The 18026-nt window shown below is 45.0% G+C and overlaps 2 protein-coding genes across 2 annotated transcripts; both read right to left on the reverse strand.

The window, feature by feature from the left end:
* Positions 1 to 2076: 2076 nt before the first annotated feature.
* On the reverse strand, positions 2077 to 3283 carry LOC147358270 (olfactory receptor 2AT4-like). Its single transcript, XM_086340852.1, has one exon. It carries the CDS (start codon positions 3162 to 3164, stop codon positions 2199 to 2201), a length of 966 nt encoding a protein of 321 aa, XP_086196978.1. The 5' UTR covers positions 3165 to 3283; the 3' UTR covers positions 2077 to 2198.
* Positions 3284 to 15627: 12344 nt separating this feature from the next.
* On the reverse strand, positions 15628 to 17548 carry LOC147358271 (olfactory receptor 2AT4-like). The gene has a single exon (XM_086340856.1). The coding sequence runs from the start codon at positions 16360 to 16362 to the stop codon at positions 15706 to 15708; it is 657 nt and encodes a 218-aa protein (XP_086196982.1). The 5' UTR covers positions 16363 to 17548; the 3' UTR covers positions 15628 to 15705.
* Positions 17549 to 18026: the final 478 nt, after the last annotated feature.

Below are 18026 nucleotides of genomic sequence, written 5' to 3' on the forward strand. Positions count from 1 at the left end.
ACAGAAACAAGTGCATAGGTTAACAGTATGTATGGAAGACATTTTTATTGATATCTTGGATTAGATATTACCCTGGGTTCTTGCTGCCCCTTGTGCATCCCTCTGAAACATCATCTACCTCACTACACTTTTTCCACCCATGTCTGTCTTCCTACAATTCACCCATGTGAGTGAATTGAGGGCGGTGATGGTCCTGAATTACCTCTGTCTCTTAGCCTTTACAGTATAGACTGTGCGGGTGTGCATGCATGGTAAGTCGCTTCAGTTGTATCCACCTCTTTGTGACCCTATGGACCGTAGCCCGCCAGGTTCCTCTGTCCATGGGATTCTTCAGGCAAGAATACTGGAGTGGGTTGCCATGCCCTGCTTCAAGGGATCTTGTCGGCCCAAGGATTGAACCCACGTCTCTTACGTCTTCTGCGTTGGCAGGCAGATTCTTTACCACTAGCACCACCTGGGAAGCCCACTATATAGATTAATACTTCCAAGATGCTCAGTAAAGACTTCTTAAATGAATGGACAAAGGAAGAAAATGATATTCAGCAGCTTGATGCTTACCATGGATGTGGAAACCACCACCATCCATTGTACCCCTGGGAAGACTTGGACCAAACATTGAGAACTACTATCGGAAACTCTGCCCAATGGAATGATGCCTTGTCAGAGGTTATAATGAGATACAATATTCATACAGAGTAGAACTGTATAAAGCCTAAATATATAGTTTATTGTAAAGAAAATACTCATGTCACCATCACTCAGGAGAGAATGAAACATTGACAACACCTCATAAGCCCCCCGGCAGCCCTCTCTGAGAACAACCCTCTCCCTGCAGAAATAACCATGATTTTGATGTTTGCTATAAATATACCTTCTCTTTTCATCATAGTTAATGACATCTGTGTGCACTGATAAAAAATGTATTTAGCTTTGCCTGTCTTTAAGCTTTATACAACTGAAATCATATCCCATGTAGGATATGAGTTGTGATTCTTTCAGTACTGTGAGATTCTTCTGGGTTGTTGCATGTATACATAATTCCTTCATGTTTTATTGGCGTATAGTGTTACATTTTAGGAACATTTCACAAATTGGGGAAATGCTGCTGTTGCTAGATCATAGAATATGTGTGTCTTCAACATCATAAGAGAATGATAAAGTGTTTTCCAAAATGGCTGTACCAATTAGCATTCCCACTCTCCATGTATGAGAGCTCCATCCATCCACATCCTAGGCAACTCGGGTCTCATCAGACTTTGGCATTTTAGCCAGTCTGATTGGTTTCTAGTGGCAACTATTTGCTGTTGTAATTTACACTTCTATTACTAAAGAGCTTGAGCACATTTTCTTATATTTATTGGACATTTGTTTATTCCCTTTAGTGCAGTTTTTTGCTGTAGCTGTATTTTTTTTTAATGGCTTGACTACCTGTTTTAAAAACTGATTTGATTTTCTGTATATCCTGGCTATGAATCTTGAGTCTTTTTGTTGGTGATATACATAAGAAATTACTTCTTTTGTTCTGTAGACCGGCTTTCCAGTCTATTTATGATGCCTTTGGATGAATAAAAATTTTACATTTTAAAGCAGTCAAATTTATGCTTTTTTTCTCTACATTTAGAGTTTTAAATATCTTACTTAAGAAATACTTTTCTTCTCCAAGATCAAGACTATAGTCTCCTACACAGTTGTATAGTTCCGCCTTTCCTATTTAAGTTGAGATTGATTTTTGTGTGTTTGAGGTAAGAGACAAATTTCATCTTTTGACATGTGGATATCTGATAGTTCTAATACTATCATACACTGATCTACAGTGTTATTTAAATATCAATTGCCCATATAGTCAAGGGTCTGTTTCTGGGCTCTCTGCTGTTTTTCATTGATCTACGTGTCTATCTATGTCTTAATAACTACTTTGTGTGCATTGCTGTCCTTATTCTTACTTTAGACCTATTATGTTAAAAAAATCTAATTGATACTTTTCAGAAGATGCTTTACATACTGTATCTGACATTCTTATTTCTTTCCACAAAAGGATTGATTTCATTACTTAGCTTTTCATTAATTTTGGAAAGGGAAGCTCCAATACTGCATTTTTGGTCCTGCTACAAGTCATTCTTTCCTTCAAAAATTTTTTATGGCATTCTCTCTTCTTAACACACAGGTATCCTGGATGCAGGATTAACCATATCTAAGGATCAAAGGTCCTCAGAATGCCCTAGGTCTTGAGGACATGATATTTTGGTGATGGCTGCTTTGACATCCTTGTTCCTCAGCGTGTAGATGAGAGGGTTGAGGACAGGTGTGAGAATAGCAAACACCACGTTGCCCACGATGTGGAAGTCGAGGGGCAGGTCAGCCCTGTAGGCCACATAGGCTATGGCAATGGATGAGTAGTAGGTGCCAACCACCAGGAGGTGGGAGCTGCAGGTGGAGAAGGCTTTGGAGCGTCCTTCTCGGGAGCTGATGCGAAGCACTGAGGCCAGAATGTGGGCATAGGAGAGAAGCACCAGGAGAAGGGGCAGGAAGGACACCACCATGGCTATGCAGAAGCCCATGAAGGTCTGGGGGCTGGTGTCAGAGCAGGAGGCCTGGACCACAGCTAAGTGGTCACAGAAGCAGTTGTATATGTAAACAGTGCTGTCAAAAGCCATGTGGGAGGTCTGCACCACTGCTGGGATGGGCAGAAGGAGGGCGGTGAGCCAGGCACTGGCTGCCAGGGCAGCATTGGTCTGCGGGGTCATGAACACAGGGTAATGCAGCGGGCGGCAGATAGTCACATAGCGGTCATAGGCCATGACCACCAGGATGAAGGCTTCAGAGCAGGAGAAGCTGTGGAAGAGGTACATCTGCAGGAAGCAGGCAGAGAAGCTGAGGTAGTGATCCCCAGGTAAGAGGAGGGATAGCATCTTTGGGACAGTGGATGTGGTGAGAAGGATATCCAGGGCTGAGAGGTTGATCAGGAAGAAGTACATGGCCTTATGGAGTCTGGGCTCTATCACCACGGCCACCAAGATCAGGGCATTTCCCACCAGGATAAGCAGGTAGAAGGACAAGAAGATGAAGAAGACAGGGAGGAAGAAGACGTCCTGTAGAGAGGGGATGCCCACCAGGTAGAAGATGGGTGAAGAGTCTTTTGATCCATTACAGGCTGTGGCATACATGGTGGGAGAGAGCTATATGCCAGGGAGACAGGCAGTCAGAGCATCTGGAAACTAGATAAAACAGAAGTTTGGAAGGAGATTTCTGTATAGTTCACTCTACGATTGCAATCCAAATCATTTATGACTGAGTTTAGAGGACTGGGGCTATCATTCTTCCATCTTAACCCACAATTTTCTCCTTCCTTCTTCCATAATGTATTTAGTAAGTACCTACAGTGCACAAGGCTGTGAGAAGGTAAATAAGGCGCATAAGGGCCCTGCCTTTACAAGGCTTAAATTCTAGTAGAAGGATGGTAGGTTTAAAAGCAACCACATAGGCGTTCCCTGGTGGTCTAGTGGTTAAGACTCTGTACTCCCAATGCAGAGAGCCTGAATTTAATCCCTGGTCAGGGGACTAGATCCCACATACTGCAACGAAGATTCCCTATGTGGCAACTGAGACCCAGAAGAGACAAATTAATAAATAAATATTTTTAAAAAGCCAATCACATGGTTAATTACTAGTTACAGCTATGATAAGTGCCTTGAAAGAGCTTCTGTTCCTTCTCTGCTCCACGTCCCACAGTATCTTTTGAGCATCAGATCTTAGATGATCGCATAAGATTTCCTATGTCATTGCTTCTTCTTTTGCTCTTGTTTCAAGTTCTACTAAGTGACATCACTCTACCACATCACTAGAAAGAGCTCATTTTTCCAATATTTTTTGAAGCATGCTGCTTGCCCAGGCTACTCATTACCCAGGGAAGGGCTCCCCTTTCATTTTCCGGGTTCAGAAACTCTGCCGGTTTCTCTCCCTGCCAAGTTCTCTGGGTGCTCTCTCTCTCATGTTTCGGTGATGGGAAGGACCCATGCCTTCAGAGGGACTGCCCTCTTCCTGATGGAGCCCAAGCTGATGGTGCATCTTCTCCTCCTTCAGGGTCTGTCAGCATCCTTCCTCCTGGCTGCCCCTGCCCAGCCAGTGTTGTATTTAGCTCTTTGATGCCAACTGTGGTGTGGGCTCCTCCAAATATCAGCTGAGAAGACACAAGGAGCTGTCATGAGAGCTAGAAAGGACCCAGAGAACTGAAAACTGTAGCTGCCCAAATAGAAAAACCTCATACCGTAGGTTGTTCATTAAATGTGTGCTGAGGTCAATTCAGGGACTGCTGAGGCAATTTTGGCTCATCCCTACTTCAGGATGAGCCTCTAATGAGCAGTCCCAGTAGTTTTATGTTTACAACTCCATCACTGCTGTTTGAACTCTATTGATGTCATCAAGCGACTGTCCTTGAAATTCTTAGGAACAACAGCTACTTTCTTTCTTTTCTAAAACAAATGCAAAACAGACTAGCTACAAACACCCTTCATGTCCTATAATCGTAGAGTGTCAGACTGGAACAAAAAGTTTTTTTAAATCTTCAATTCCAACCCATTTCCCCTACCCCACACTTCTTGCCCACCTTTAAAAAATTCACTAGTTTGCTCTGTGATGGATTTGGATTGTACAGTCTGGCTTCTAGATTTGGAAGTGGGGACTGGCAACTACTTTGTCTAAAATGAGCACAGGAAGGACAACTGTCCTGTGTGTGTGCTCCTGGAAAGAGAATCTCAGAGGTCACACCAAGGACCTGGCAAGAGACTGACCCGATTGTCTCCATGTTAAAGGGTTCACTCTCAGTTAACCAGAACCCTGGTCCAACAAGTATGGTCACCAGGTTTTTTTCACACCTGAAGGACTGCAAACTGCACTGCCCTGGACATTTCTGCCCTCGGGGAAGCATCTGTGGCTGCTGGTCCTGGGTGAGGCAGAGCAGGGGATTGGAGGGGCAGAAAGGCAGGGAGCCGAAGCCAGAGGGGCCCTAAGGGAGCCATAAAGTCAAGTTCCCTTCCCCCTTGCATATGGAGAGAGGGATGCTGAGACCCCAAAGGAGAGGTGGCATGCGGTTTTTCACACCAACTGGTGCTGGACTGTCCAACAGGCAGACTAGGCATATGCTGGGCCACCAGCCAAGCAGGGGCACCAAGAATACTTTTGGAAAGAATTTAACATTTAATCTTTCAAAGCACAATTCAGCTGGTGATCTTAGGAAGTATCTAATTAGCTGGACTTTCTTACACTATTTTGCAGGTTAGGGTTCTCATTTTGTTTTGGATTTCGCACTACATCTGAGTGATGCAGTCCTGTGCTTAGGATCTTTTGTTGCTGTTCTTAATCACTCAGTCCTGTCCAACTCTGCAACTCCGTGGTCTGTAGCCCGCCAGATTCCTTTGTTCATGGGATTTCCCAGGCAAGAATACTGGAGTGGCTTGCCATTTCCTTCTCTAGGAGATCTTCCTGATCTAGGAATCGAACCTGCATCTCCTGCATTGCAGGCGAATTCTTTACCGCTGAGCCACTAGGACCTAATAGGTACTATTTCCCAGGGCACAGAACTTGCCCTAGCAGGTCCTCCCTGTTGGGATTGTCCAGGAGAATGTTACAGTGCAGGTGGGGACAGGGAAGGGTAGAGAATCACCAAGGATCCAACCTTAAGCTTTGCTTCATGTGCATCATCTTCTCCCATCATCCAGCCCTGCCAGGGAGTAGTTGTTCCCTTCAGCATATGAGAAACTGAGGGTTGGAACAAGACCCTTGTTTAAGGCAATGGTTGGTGAGGGGTAAGAGCACAGGTAATTCTGGAGCCAGCCTGCTGTAGAAGAGCCCTGCCTTTAGCAACCAGAAGTCCTGGCTCCTGGACCAGCTCTGCCACTCACTTCTTGTGACTCTGGTGTATGGCTGTTAGCATAACCGATGCCATCTTGGCCCCTTTCAGTGTCTCCTGTCCTTCCACTGACCCTAACCAGGACTGTACTATGCAGTAAACCACTTCTCTGTCATCAAGGGCTTTGTAGTTAACAGATATTGTTTAATAATGAGGATCATGTGGCCTCTATGCTGTTAGTCCCCAAACAATGCTGAAAATCTTCTGTGATGTACTCCCAGCACTCACAAGACCAGTCATCCATTCATTAATCTCGATTTAGGAATGCATATCCTGTCTCCAAACACTTACCCCCATGCCCTAGATTAACTATAAAATTGTCCCCGTGGCCCCTCCGTGGTGCATAGTGCAGCTATGAATGCTTCCAGATTGCTGTCTGCTTGATCTTGATGAGTTACCCTATAATAAAACCATCTTGTAAGTTACCCTATAATAAAAAGATCCATTGATCATATGGAGCTGCCTGCCTCATTTTACAGTCTCAGAATGCCTTCTCAATTTGGCGGATACTTTTCATTCCCTCCATCCTCCAACACTTGGTTTTCTCATCTGTGTAGTGATGGGTTTAGAGGAAAAGAACTCTGAGGGGTTTCTAATCTGATGAACCCTTTTCCAAGTGTCTGCTCTGTGTCTGGCAGACCACATGTTACATGGTCCATGACCCAAAGGGAGAGGGCGAGGGAGAGGGCTCTCCCAGCTAGTGAGCACCTGCTGCCAGCCAGAGGCTTTATCTGCAGCGTGTCCTGAGGGCCTTAGTGGTCAAGTGTGTGCACTGTGAGTCAGAAAGGACCAGATTCCCATCCCAGCTCCTGACTGCAGCTCATTTCCTTCATCTGTGACCCCTGGGGTTGCTGAGTCCTACAGAGAGAATGCTTAAGCAATGCTACACAAGAACCTGGAACCACTATAAACTCCAAGTGGGCTAGTGTCTCCAATGTTACTGCTGCCATCAGCCTTGCTTTCCCATGGAAGGCCTTGACCAGGATGATTTGAATTCCACCTCTGAGCACACAGACCAGACAGGGTATGTGGTCCAAGGCCCCACAGCCCACATACACACAGCAAACCTGGCTCCTGGGTGCCTGCCTCTTGTGCACGTCCAGCTAGTCTTCCGGATCCCTGGTCCCAGTTCTATCCCTCCCTCCCACATCCTTGCCCTGTCTCCATACTCTGGTCTTTGCTGAGCTCTGGCACGTCACCCCCAGCTCACTCACCTGCCAAGTCCTGTCTACTTTGATGCCTTTCGTGGTGTCCCCTATGTGTCTTCCAACCTGGCTGGCAGAGAAGAGCCTGGTAGCAGATGGGCTGTGGCTAATTAAACCCCTAACTCTCCTTTCAGCCAGGCCTGCGGGAGTACTCTCCCTCGAGGCAGGGCTCCTTTGGGGCACTGAGCCTCCTACTCACCCAGGATTGACTTCTTTATGTTGAGATGGGATTTACCTCTGAGATTTGCCGATAATGAGAACAACATTGTTAATAGCCCTCATGGGTTCCAGAACTTTACAACCAATGGGGTGGCTTTTACTGACATTATTCCATTTGGTCCCCAGAACAGCCAAGGGAGACAGGCAGGTCAAGAGGAGGACACTGAGGTCCAGAGAAGTGAAATGACTTACTGATGCTTATGCTAATGTTTAGTATTAAAGCTACATGGCAGACCCAGAACTTCATCCCCAGAACTGTACTCTGCATATGGATCAGGGCAGAGGGTCTAAATAGGGTCCTGGGTTTGAATGCCAGTTCTAATATATTTTGGCTATGGTTGGGAAGATCTCCTAGAGAAGGGATAGGCTACCCACTGCAGTATTCTTGGGCTTCCCTGGTGGCTCAGACAGTAAAAATCTGCCTGCAATGAGGGAGACCTGGATTCAATCTCTGGGTTGGGAAGATCCTCTGGAGGAGGGCATGGCAACCCACCCCAGGACTCCTGCCTGGAGAATCCCCATGGATGGAGGAGCCTGAAGGGCTAATCCACGGGGTCACAGAGTCAGACACAACTGAGTAACTAAGTACAGCATGTCACTTTAGGCAAGTTACTTGAACTCTGAGTCTGAGTTTCTCCAACTGTAAAATGGAACATAACAATATTACCCATCTCATAGGGTTTTTGAGAGGATTTAAAGAAATAATTTAAATTGAAGAAAGTAGGGGAAACCACTAGACCATTCAGGTATGACCTAAATCAAATCCCTTATGATTATACAGTGGAAGTAAGAAATAGATCTGATAGACAGAATGCCTGATAGACTGTGGACAAAGGTTCATGACATTGTACAGAGGACAGGAATCAAGACCATCCCAAAGGAAAATAAATGCAAAAAAGCAAAATGGCTGTCTAAGGAGACCTTACAAATAGCTGTGAAAAGAAGAGAAGTGAAAAGCAAAAGGGAAAAGGAAAGATAAACCCATTTGAATGCAGAGTTCCAAACAACAGCAAGGAGAGATATGAAAGCCTTCCTCAGTGATCAGTGCAAAGAAATAGAGGAAAACAATAGAATGGGAAAGACTACAGATCTCTTCAAGAAAATTAGAGGTACCAAGGGAACATTTCATGCAAAGATGAGCAGAATAAAGGACAGAAATGGTATGGATCTAACAGAAGCAGAAGATATTAAGAAGAGGTGGCAAGAATACACAGAAGAACTGTACAAAAAAGATCTTCATGACCCAGATAACCACGATGGTGTGATCACTCACCTAGAGCCAGATATCCTGGAATGTGAAGTCAAGTGGATGTTAGAAAACATCACTACGAATAAAGCTAGTGGAGGTGATGGAATTCCAGTTGAGCTGTTTCAAATCCTAAAAGATGATGCTGTGAAAATGCTGCACTCAATAAGCCAGCAAATTTGGAAAACTCAGCAGTGGCCACAGGACTGGAAAAGGTCAGTTTTTGTTTTAATCCTAAAGAAAGGCACCAATGAATGCTCAAACTACCGCACAATTGCACTCATCTCACATGCTAGTAAAGTAATGCTCAAAATTCTCCAAGCCAGGCTTCAGCAATATGTGAACTGTGAACTTCCAGATGTTCAAGCTGGTTTTAGAAAAGGCAGAGGAACCAGAGATTCAATTGCCAACATTCGTTGGCTCATGGAAAAAGCAAGAGAGTTCCAGAGAAACATCTATTTCTGCTTTATAGACGATGCCAAAGCCTTTGACTGTGTGGATCATCACAAACTGTGGAAAATTCTTCAAGAGATGGGAATACCAGACCACCTGACCTGCCTCTTGAGAAATCTGAATGCAGGTCAGGAAGCAACAGAACTGGACATGGAACAACACACTGGTTCCAAATAGGAAAAGGAATACATCAAGGCTGTATATTGTCACCCTGCTTATTTAACTTATATGCAGAGTACATCATGAGAAATGCTGGGCTGGAGGAAGCACAAGCTGGAATGAAGATTGCCGGGAGAAATATCAGTAACCTCAGATATGCAGATGACACCACCCTTATGGCAGAAAGCTAAGAATAACTAAAGAGCCTCTTGATGAAAGTGAAAGAGGAGAGTGAAAAAAGTTGGCTTAAAGCTCAACATTCAGAAAACTAAGATCATGGCATCTAGTTCCATCACTTCATGGCAAATAGACAGGGAAACAGTAGAAACAGTGTCAGACTTTATTTTCTTGGGCTCCAAAATCACTGCAGATGGTGACTGCAGCCATGAAGTTAAAAGATGCTTACTCCTTGGAAGGAAAGTTATGACCAACCTAGACAGCATATTAAAAAGCAGAGACATTACTTTGTCAACAAAGGTCCATCTAGTCAAGGCTATTTTGACTATTAGTCAATTTGACTACTACTATTTTTCCAGTAGTCATGTATGAATGTGAGAGTTGGACTATAAAGAAAGCTGAGTGCTGAAGAATTGATGCTTTTGAACTGTGGTGTTGGAGAAGACTCTTGAGAGTCCATTGGACTGCAAGGAGATCCAACCAGTCCATCCTAAAAGAAAACAGCCCTGAATATTCATTGGAAGGGCTGATGTTGAAGCTGAACTCCAATACTTTGGCCACCTGATGTGAAGAACTGACTCATTTGAAATGACCCTGATGATGGGAAAGATTCAAGGCAGGAGGAGAAGAGGATGAGGTGGTTGGATGGCATCACTGACTCAATGGACATGAGTTTGAGTAAACTCCAGGAATTGGTGATGGACAGGGAGGCCTGGCGTGCTGTGGTCCATGGGGTCACAGAGTCAGACATGACTGAGCGACTGAACTGAACTGAATGAGATAATAGACATGGGGTATTTGGAGTGAAACACAATTATGTGAAAATTACTCCAGGAGTTTTGTTTGCATTTTCTAGCAATACCCAGGGAGAGGCTGCCTGCATACATTCAGTTTCCCAGCGGACTAGTGATGTTCATCTCCTGCAGGGGAAGATGCACTTTTCATGGGCTCTTAGGGTCTCTAGATGCCTAACAGCTGGCTTTATAGATACTGTACTTCTATAGGATGTCAACAGCTGGCATCGAAGCTTAGACCACTTAGTACCCAGTAGTTCATTTGTTTTACTTATAAAGCTACTCTCTTATTCACTTTCCCCCAAAAAGGAAAGCAATGAGGGTCAGGGTCAGCACACCTCTATCTTAGGGTATATGTGTGTGAGTTGTTAGCAGCCAGCACTCAGCTCCTAGAGGAGAGACCACTGTCTACTCCAGTCTATCCCTTGAACCTCTCAGATTCATTCACTTTTTAAAAAGTTTTTCTAACATGGACCATTTTAAAAGTCTTTATTGAGTTTGTTATAATATTGTTTCTTTTTTTTATGTTTTGTTTTTTTGCCTGTGAGGCATGTGGGATTTTAGGCTCCCCCACCAGGGATTGGAGAAGGAAATGGCAACCCACTCCAGTACTCTTGCCTGGAAAATGCCATGGACAGAGGAGGCTGGTGAGCTACAGTCCCTGGGGCCGCAAAGAGTGGGACACGACTGAGCGACTTCACTTCACCAGGGATTGAACCCACATCCCCTGCACTGGAAGGCAAAGTCTTAGCAACTGGACCACCAGGAAAGTCCTAGATTCATTGACTTTTCACAAATTCACTCTATTTGGACATAGGGTTTCCAGAATTCTGACTCACCACATTTTCGAGGGAAATTTCCAAGAAAAAGATTAGTTGAATTAACGACTGCCCCTGCTGCTGCAGTCAGTCCCAAGGCTGCAGGCAATCCTCCCCTTCTCCTTCCTCTTTCACCCACTCTAGCTCCCCTTCCCCTTTTCCTTAACATTCAATCATTTCAGTGGATCTAGATGGAGTCCCTTCTAGCATGATCCAGATCCTCGTCCATGTCAGTTCTGGACCCCTGGTTGCTATGCCTCTTCATGCTATGGTTGTTTTCATGGCCCACTAAGAGTTAGAGTTGGCAGAAATAAGAAATGCCTACTTGCCTGAGTGCCAACCTCCCAGTCCCCATTATGGAAGAGCAGTTTTCCTTCCTCCTGAAGATCACAGTAAACTGCCCTTGTAAACAAGGTAACTCCTTTTTATGACTGCTGATCTACTCTCACAGTGAGCTTAAAATGACCAGGCAGAAGTTGTAGCTTTAAATTTAGTGAGACTTATACAAGGAGCGGTGGCTGTGTGGGTGCAGGAGGGCCGAGAGGAGCCACTCCACGTTCAAGGTCAGGAGGGGTGGTGGTGAGGAGATACCCCTTGTTCAAGGTAAGGAGCAGCGGCTGCACTTTGATGGAGCAGCCATGAAGAGATACCCCATGTCCAAGGTAAGAGAAAACCAAGTAAGATGGTAGGTGTTGCAAGAGGGCATCAGAGGGCAGACACACTGAAACCATAATCACAGAAAACTAGTCTATCTAATCACACTAGGACCACAGCCTTGTCTAACTCAATGAAACTAAGCCATGCCTGTGGGGCAACCCAAGATGGGCGGGTCATGGTGGAGAGGTCTGACAGAATGTGGTCCACTGGAGAAGGGAATGGCAAACCACTTCAGTATTCTTGCCTTGAGAACCCCATGAACAGTATGAATAGGCAAAATGATAGGATACTGAAAGAGAAACTCCCCAGGTCAGTAAGTGCCCAATATGCTCCTGGAGATCAGTGGATAAATAACTCCAGAAAGAATGAAGGGATGGAGCCAAAGCAAAAAAAATACCCAGCTGTGGATGTGACTGGTGATAGAAGCAAGGTCCGATGCTGTAAAGAGCAATAATGCATAGGAACCTGGAATGTTAGGCCCATGAATTAAGGCAAATTGGAAGTGGTCAAACAGGAGATGGCAAGAGTGAATGTGGACATTCTAGGAATCAGAGAACTAAAATGGACTGGAATGGGAGAATTTAACTCAGATGACCATGATATCTACTACTGTGGGCAGGAATCCCTTAGAAGATATGGAGTAGCCATCATGGTCAACAAAAGAGTTCGAAATGCGGTACTTGGATGCAATCTCAAAAACGACAGAATGATCTCTGTTCATTTCCAAGGCAAACCATTCAATATCACAGTAATCCAAGTCTATGCCCCAACCAGTAATGCTGAAGAAGCTGAAGTTGAACAGTTCTAGGAAGACCTACAAGACCTTTTAGAACTAACACCCAACAAAGATGTCCTTTTCATTATAGGGGACTGGAATGCAAAAGTAGGAAGTCAAGAAACACCTGGAGTAACAGGCAAATCTGGCCTTGGAGTATGGAATGAAGCAGGGCAAAGGCTAATACAATTTTGCAAGATAACACACTGGTCATTGCAAATACCCTCTTCCAAGAACACAAGAGAAGACTCTACACATGGACATCACCAGATGGTCAACACCAAAATCAGATTGATTATATTCTTTGCAACCAAAGATGGAGAAGCTCTATACAGTCAGCAAAAACAAGACTGACTGTGGTTCAAATCATGAGCTCCTTATTGCCAAATTCAAACTTAAATTGAAGAAAGTAGGGAAAACCACTAGACCATTCAGGTATGACCTAAATCAAATCCCTTATGATTATACAGTTGAAGTGAGAAATAGATTTAAGGGCCTAGATTTGATAGATAGAGTGCCTGAAGAACTACGGATGGAGGTTAGTGACATTGTACAGGAGACAGGGATCAAGACCATCCCCATGGAAAAGAAATGCAAAAAAGCAAAATGGCTGTCTGGGGAGGCCTTACAAATAGCTGTGAAAAGAAGAGAAGCAAAAAGCAAAGGAGGAAAAGAAAGATATAAACATCTGAATGCAGAGTTCCAAAGAATAGCAAGAAGAGATAAGAAAGCCTTCCTCAGCGATCAATGCAAAGAAATAAAGGAAAACAACAGAATGGGAAAGACTAGAGATCTCTTCAAGAAAATTAGAGATACCAAGGGAACACTTCATGCAAAGATGGGCTCGATAAAGGACAGAAATGGTATGGACCTAACAGAAGCAGAAGATATTAAGAAGAGGTGACAAGAATACACAGAAGAACTGTACAAAAAAGATCTTCATGACCAAAATAATCATGATGGTGTGATCACTCACCTAGAGCCAGATATCCTGCAATGTGAAGTCAAGTGGGCCTTAGAAAGCATCACTACGAACAAAGCTAGTGGAGGTGATGGAATTTCAGCTGAGCTATTTCAAATCCTGAAAGATGATGCTGTGAAAGTGCTGCACTCAATATGCCAGCAAATTTGGAAAACTCAGCAGTGGCCACAGGACTGGAAAATGTCAGTTTTCATTCTAATCCCAAAGAAAGGCAATGCCAAAGAATGCTCAAACTACCGCACAATTGCACTCATCTCACATGCTAGTAAAGTAATGCTCAAAATTCTCCAAGCAAGGCTTCAGCAATACGTGAACTGTGAACTTCCAGATGATCAAGCTGGTTTTAGAAAAGGCAGAGGAACCAGAGATGAAATTGCCAACATCTGCTGAATCATGGAAAAAGCAAGAGAGTTCCAGAAAAACATCTATTTCTGCTTTATTGACTATGCCAAAGCCTTTGACTGTGTGGATCACAATAAACTGTGGAAAATTCTGAAAGAGATAGGAATACCAGACCTCCTGACCTGCCTCTTGAGAAACCTGTATGCAGGTCAGGAAGCAACAGTTAGAACTGGACATGGAACAACAGACTGGTTCCAAATAGGAAAAGGAGTATGTCAAGGCTGTATATTGTCACCCTGCTTATTTAACTTCTATGCAGAGTACATCATGAGAAAGGCTGGGCTGGAAGAAGCACAAGCTGGAATCAAGATTGCCAGGAGAAATATCAATAACCTCAGAGATGCAGATGACACCACCCTTATGGCAGAAAGTGAAGAGGAACTCAAAAGCCTCTTGATGAAAGTGAAAGTGGAGAGTGAAAAAGTTGGCTTAAAGCTCAACATTCAGAAAATGAAGATCATGGCGTCCGGTCCCATCACTTCATGGGAAATAGATGGGGAAAGAGTGGAAACAGTGGAAACAGTGTCGGACGTTATTTTTGGGGACTCCAAAATCCCTGCAGATGGTGATTGCAGCCATGAAAGTAAAAGACGCTTACTCCTTGGAAGAAAAGTTATGACCAACCTAGACAGCGTATTGAAAAGCAGAGACATTACTTTGCCCACAAAGGTCTGTCTAGTCAAGGCTATGGTTTTTCCAGTAGTCATGTATGGATGTGAGAGTTGGACTGTGAAGAAAGCTGAGCCCCGAAGAATTGATGCTTTTGAACTGTGGTGTTGGAGAAGACTCTTGAGAGTCCCTTGGACTGCAAGGACATCCAACCAGTCCATTCAAAAGGAGATCAGCCCTGGGTGTTCTTTGGAAGGAATGATACTAAAGCTGAAACACCAGTACTTTGGCCACCTCATGCAAAGAGTTGACTCATTGGAAAAGACTCTGATGCTGGGAGGGAATGGGGGCAGGAGGAGAAGGGGACAACAGAGGATGAGATGGCTGGATGGCATCACTGACTTGATGGACGTGAGTTTGAGTGAACTCCAGGAGATGGTGATGGACAGGGAGGCCTGGCGTGCTGTGGTTCATGGGGTCGCAAAGAGTCGGACACGACTGAGTGACTGAACTGAACTGAACTGATTATGTCTCCAGTTGAATCAGGACTGCTTAATCCACAGAGGCCAGAGTCATCAGGACTGGAAACACAAATTTCCCCTCTTGGGTCAGTGAGGGTAATGATGAGTGGAGCCACTCTAAATTCCACCCGCCAGTTCTTGGCAGGAAGCATCACTTTTTAATGGACATCCAAGCTGAAAATGGATCCATTCCATTGGACAAGAACACAGACCCTGTTACTGCTCCCTGACTGGAGAAGCTAGTGGTTTTCTTATGCAGTCTTTTCAAGCCTCTCCCCCAACTGTATTGCTGATTCATGAATATTTGCTAACAAATAAGTGATATCAATGCCAAAAATAGAAGAACTTACAGGAAAATTTTAACGCTAAAGCAAATGGTAACTTCTTGGCTCCCTCAGTCCCCTGCCCTGTTGCTTCTCTCAGTCATATTGTCTTATAGTATTTCTTTGGGTCTGACTCTCCAGTTAAACTATAAATACCATGGGAGCAGCAAATAGGTCTGGTTTATTTCTGTGCAGATCAAGTAAAGATTTTTAATATGAATCACTGAATGATCAAATTTTATTCATCATGTTAATGACTGGGGGAAATTGTGAAAATCAATTATTCTGTAGCACCAGTGGGAAGACTTCTTCAAGTCCTATTATTTGAGGACCAGGTTTTAGATGTCTGATCAACCAAATGAAGTCAATTTGGATTGCTATAACTCATTTAAAAATGTTTATTGTGTTTATTCTGTACTGGGCACTGTCATTTGTGCCCAGGGAGCTGAATTAGTTGTAACTAAGGATCAAGGGCCCAGAAATTCCCTAGGTTCTGAGGACATGCCATTTTGGTGATGGCTGTCTTGACATCCTTGTTCCTCAGCATGTAGATGAGAGGGTTAAGGACAGGTGTGAGAATAGCATACACCACGTTGCCCACGATGTGGAAGTCGAGGGGCAGGTCAGCCCTGTAGGCCACATAGGCTATGGCAATGGATGAGTAGTAGGTGCCAACCACCAGGAGGTGGGAGCTGCAGGTGGAGAAGGCTTTGGAGCATCCTTCTCGGGAGCCGATGCGAAGCACTGAGGCCAGGATGTGGGCATAGGAGAGAAGCACCAGGAGAAGGGGCAGGAAGGACACCACCATGGCGATGCAGAAGCCCATGAGGGTCTGGGGGCTGGTGTCAGAGCAGGAGGCCTGGACCACAGCTAAGTGGTCACAGAAGCAGTGGTAGATGTAAACAGTGCTGTCAAAAGCCATGTGGGAGGTCTGCACCACTGCTGGGATGGGCAGAAGGAGGGCAGTGAGCCAGGCACTGGCTGCCAGGGCAGCATTGGTCTGCGGGGTCATGAGCACAGGGTAATGCAGCGGGCGGCAGATAGCCACATAGCGGTCATAGGCCATGACCACCAGGATGAAGGCTTCAGAGCAGGAGAAGCTGTGGAAGAGGTACATCTACAGGAAGCAGGCAGAGAAGCTGAGATAGCGATCCCCACGCAAGAATAAGGACAGCATCTTTGGGACAGTGGTTGTGGTGAAGAGGATGTCCAGGGCTGAGAGGTTGATCAGGAAGAAGTACATGGGCTTGTGAAGGCTGGGCTCTATCACCACGGCCACCAGGATCAGGGCATTTCCCACCAGGATGAGCAGGTAGATTAAGAGGAAAATGACAAAGACAAGGAGGAAGAGGGATTCAGGCAGAGAGGGGATGCCCACCAAGTAGAAGCAGGTGAGGAGCCCTTTGATCCATTGCAGATGGCTTCCACTGTGAGTCAGTGCTAGATACCAGCAGACAGACTGGAAATATCAGTACATTCCTGTAAACCAGAACAAGCATGAAAACGTCAACTGAAACACATATCTTTTTCTTTCCAACCATGGATTTCAATCCTAACAGTTTCTTTGTGCCTAGAATTTCATTGCACAACTAAGATGCCCAGGATGGTGAGTTGTCTAAGAAGCATTGGTTGCAAAGCTGGTCCTGTCTGGTGGGGTAGAGAAATGGACATAAACCCCTGAAGGGCTGTCAAAGGACAGGTAGAACACATATCAAGAACTGGGGCCAGTATGAGCAGCTTCAGGGACGCAGCAAGTCCCACATGTGAAATAAGTTTCTTACAATCAGCATTATCCCATATGGCAAAAGACTGGCTTGAAAATGAGCAAATTCCATATAACTGCTGCTGCTACTGCTGCTAAGTCACTTCAGTTGTGTCTGACTCTGTGCGGCCCCATAGACAGCAGCCCACCAGGCTCCCCCGTCCTTGGGATTCTCCAGGCAAGAACACTGGAGTGGGTTGCCATTTCCTTCTCCAATGCATGAAAGTGAAAAGTGAAAGTGAAGTTGCTCAGTCGTATCTGACTCTTAGCAACCCCAAGGACTGCAGCCTACCAGGCTCCTCCATCCATGGGATTTTCCAGGCAAGAGTACTGGAGTGGGGTGCCATTGCCTTCTCCGTTCCATATAACTAGAGGCATGCAAAGCTGGGGTCTTTTTAGCTAAAATGGTGCAGAGGAAGTTTTAATGTTTAGATAGGCACTAGATTAAAAATCTTTAAGCAACCATCTGACCCTAGATCCATTGGTTCTTTTTAAAAAGTAATATAACTGAGTGACATTAATAGGAACATGGAGGATTCCCTTTCTATGATGTCTTACTGATAGAGACAGCTGCTTTCCTCAAGGGCTGCTACAAAATGCCATCTGCTTCAGCTGAGAACAGCTCCTCTTTCCATGGAGCTGCTGCTGGGGCTCTCTCTGTCTCAATCTAACATGAGCACCCTGGGACCTGTCCTTAGATCCTGTCTCTTTGTCATGTCCAGGGACCAACCATCCTGCTCTGCCCAGATCTGCCAGGTTTTAGCACTGCTAGTGCCACATCCCAGGAAATCCCTTCAGTTCAGTTCAGTTCAGTCGCTCAGTCACGTCCAACTCTTTGCGACCCCATGATTTGCAGCACACCAGGCCTCTCTGTCCATCACCAACTCCTGGAGTTCACTCAAACTCACGTCCATCGAGTCGATGATGCCATCCAGCCATCTCATCCTCTGTCGTCCCTTTCTCCTCCTGCCCTCAATCCCTCCCAGCATCAGAGTCTTTTCCAATGAGTCAACTCTTTG

Source organism: Bos grunniens, chromosome 15 (genome assembly GCF_055505025.1).
Source record: "Bos grunniens cultivar Pamir isolate PY7600 chromosome 15, Bosgru_T2T1.0, whole genome shotgun sequence".
Lineage (NCBI taxonomy): Eukaryota > Metazoa > Chordata > Mammalia > Artiodactyla > Bovidae > Bos > Bos grunniens.

What these genes read in the sequence shown, in the direction of transcription:
- LOC147358270 (XM_086340852.1), bottom strand. Translation starts at nt 3,164, where the DNA reads ATGTATGCCACAGCCTGTAATGGATCAAAAGACTCTTCACCCATCTTC.
- LOC147358271 (XM_086340856.1), bottom strand. Translation starts at nt 16,362, where the DNA reads ATGTACCTCTTCCACAGCTTCTCCTGCTCTGAAGCCTTCATCCTGGTG.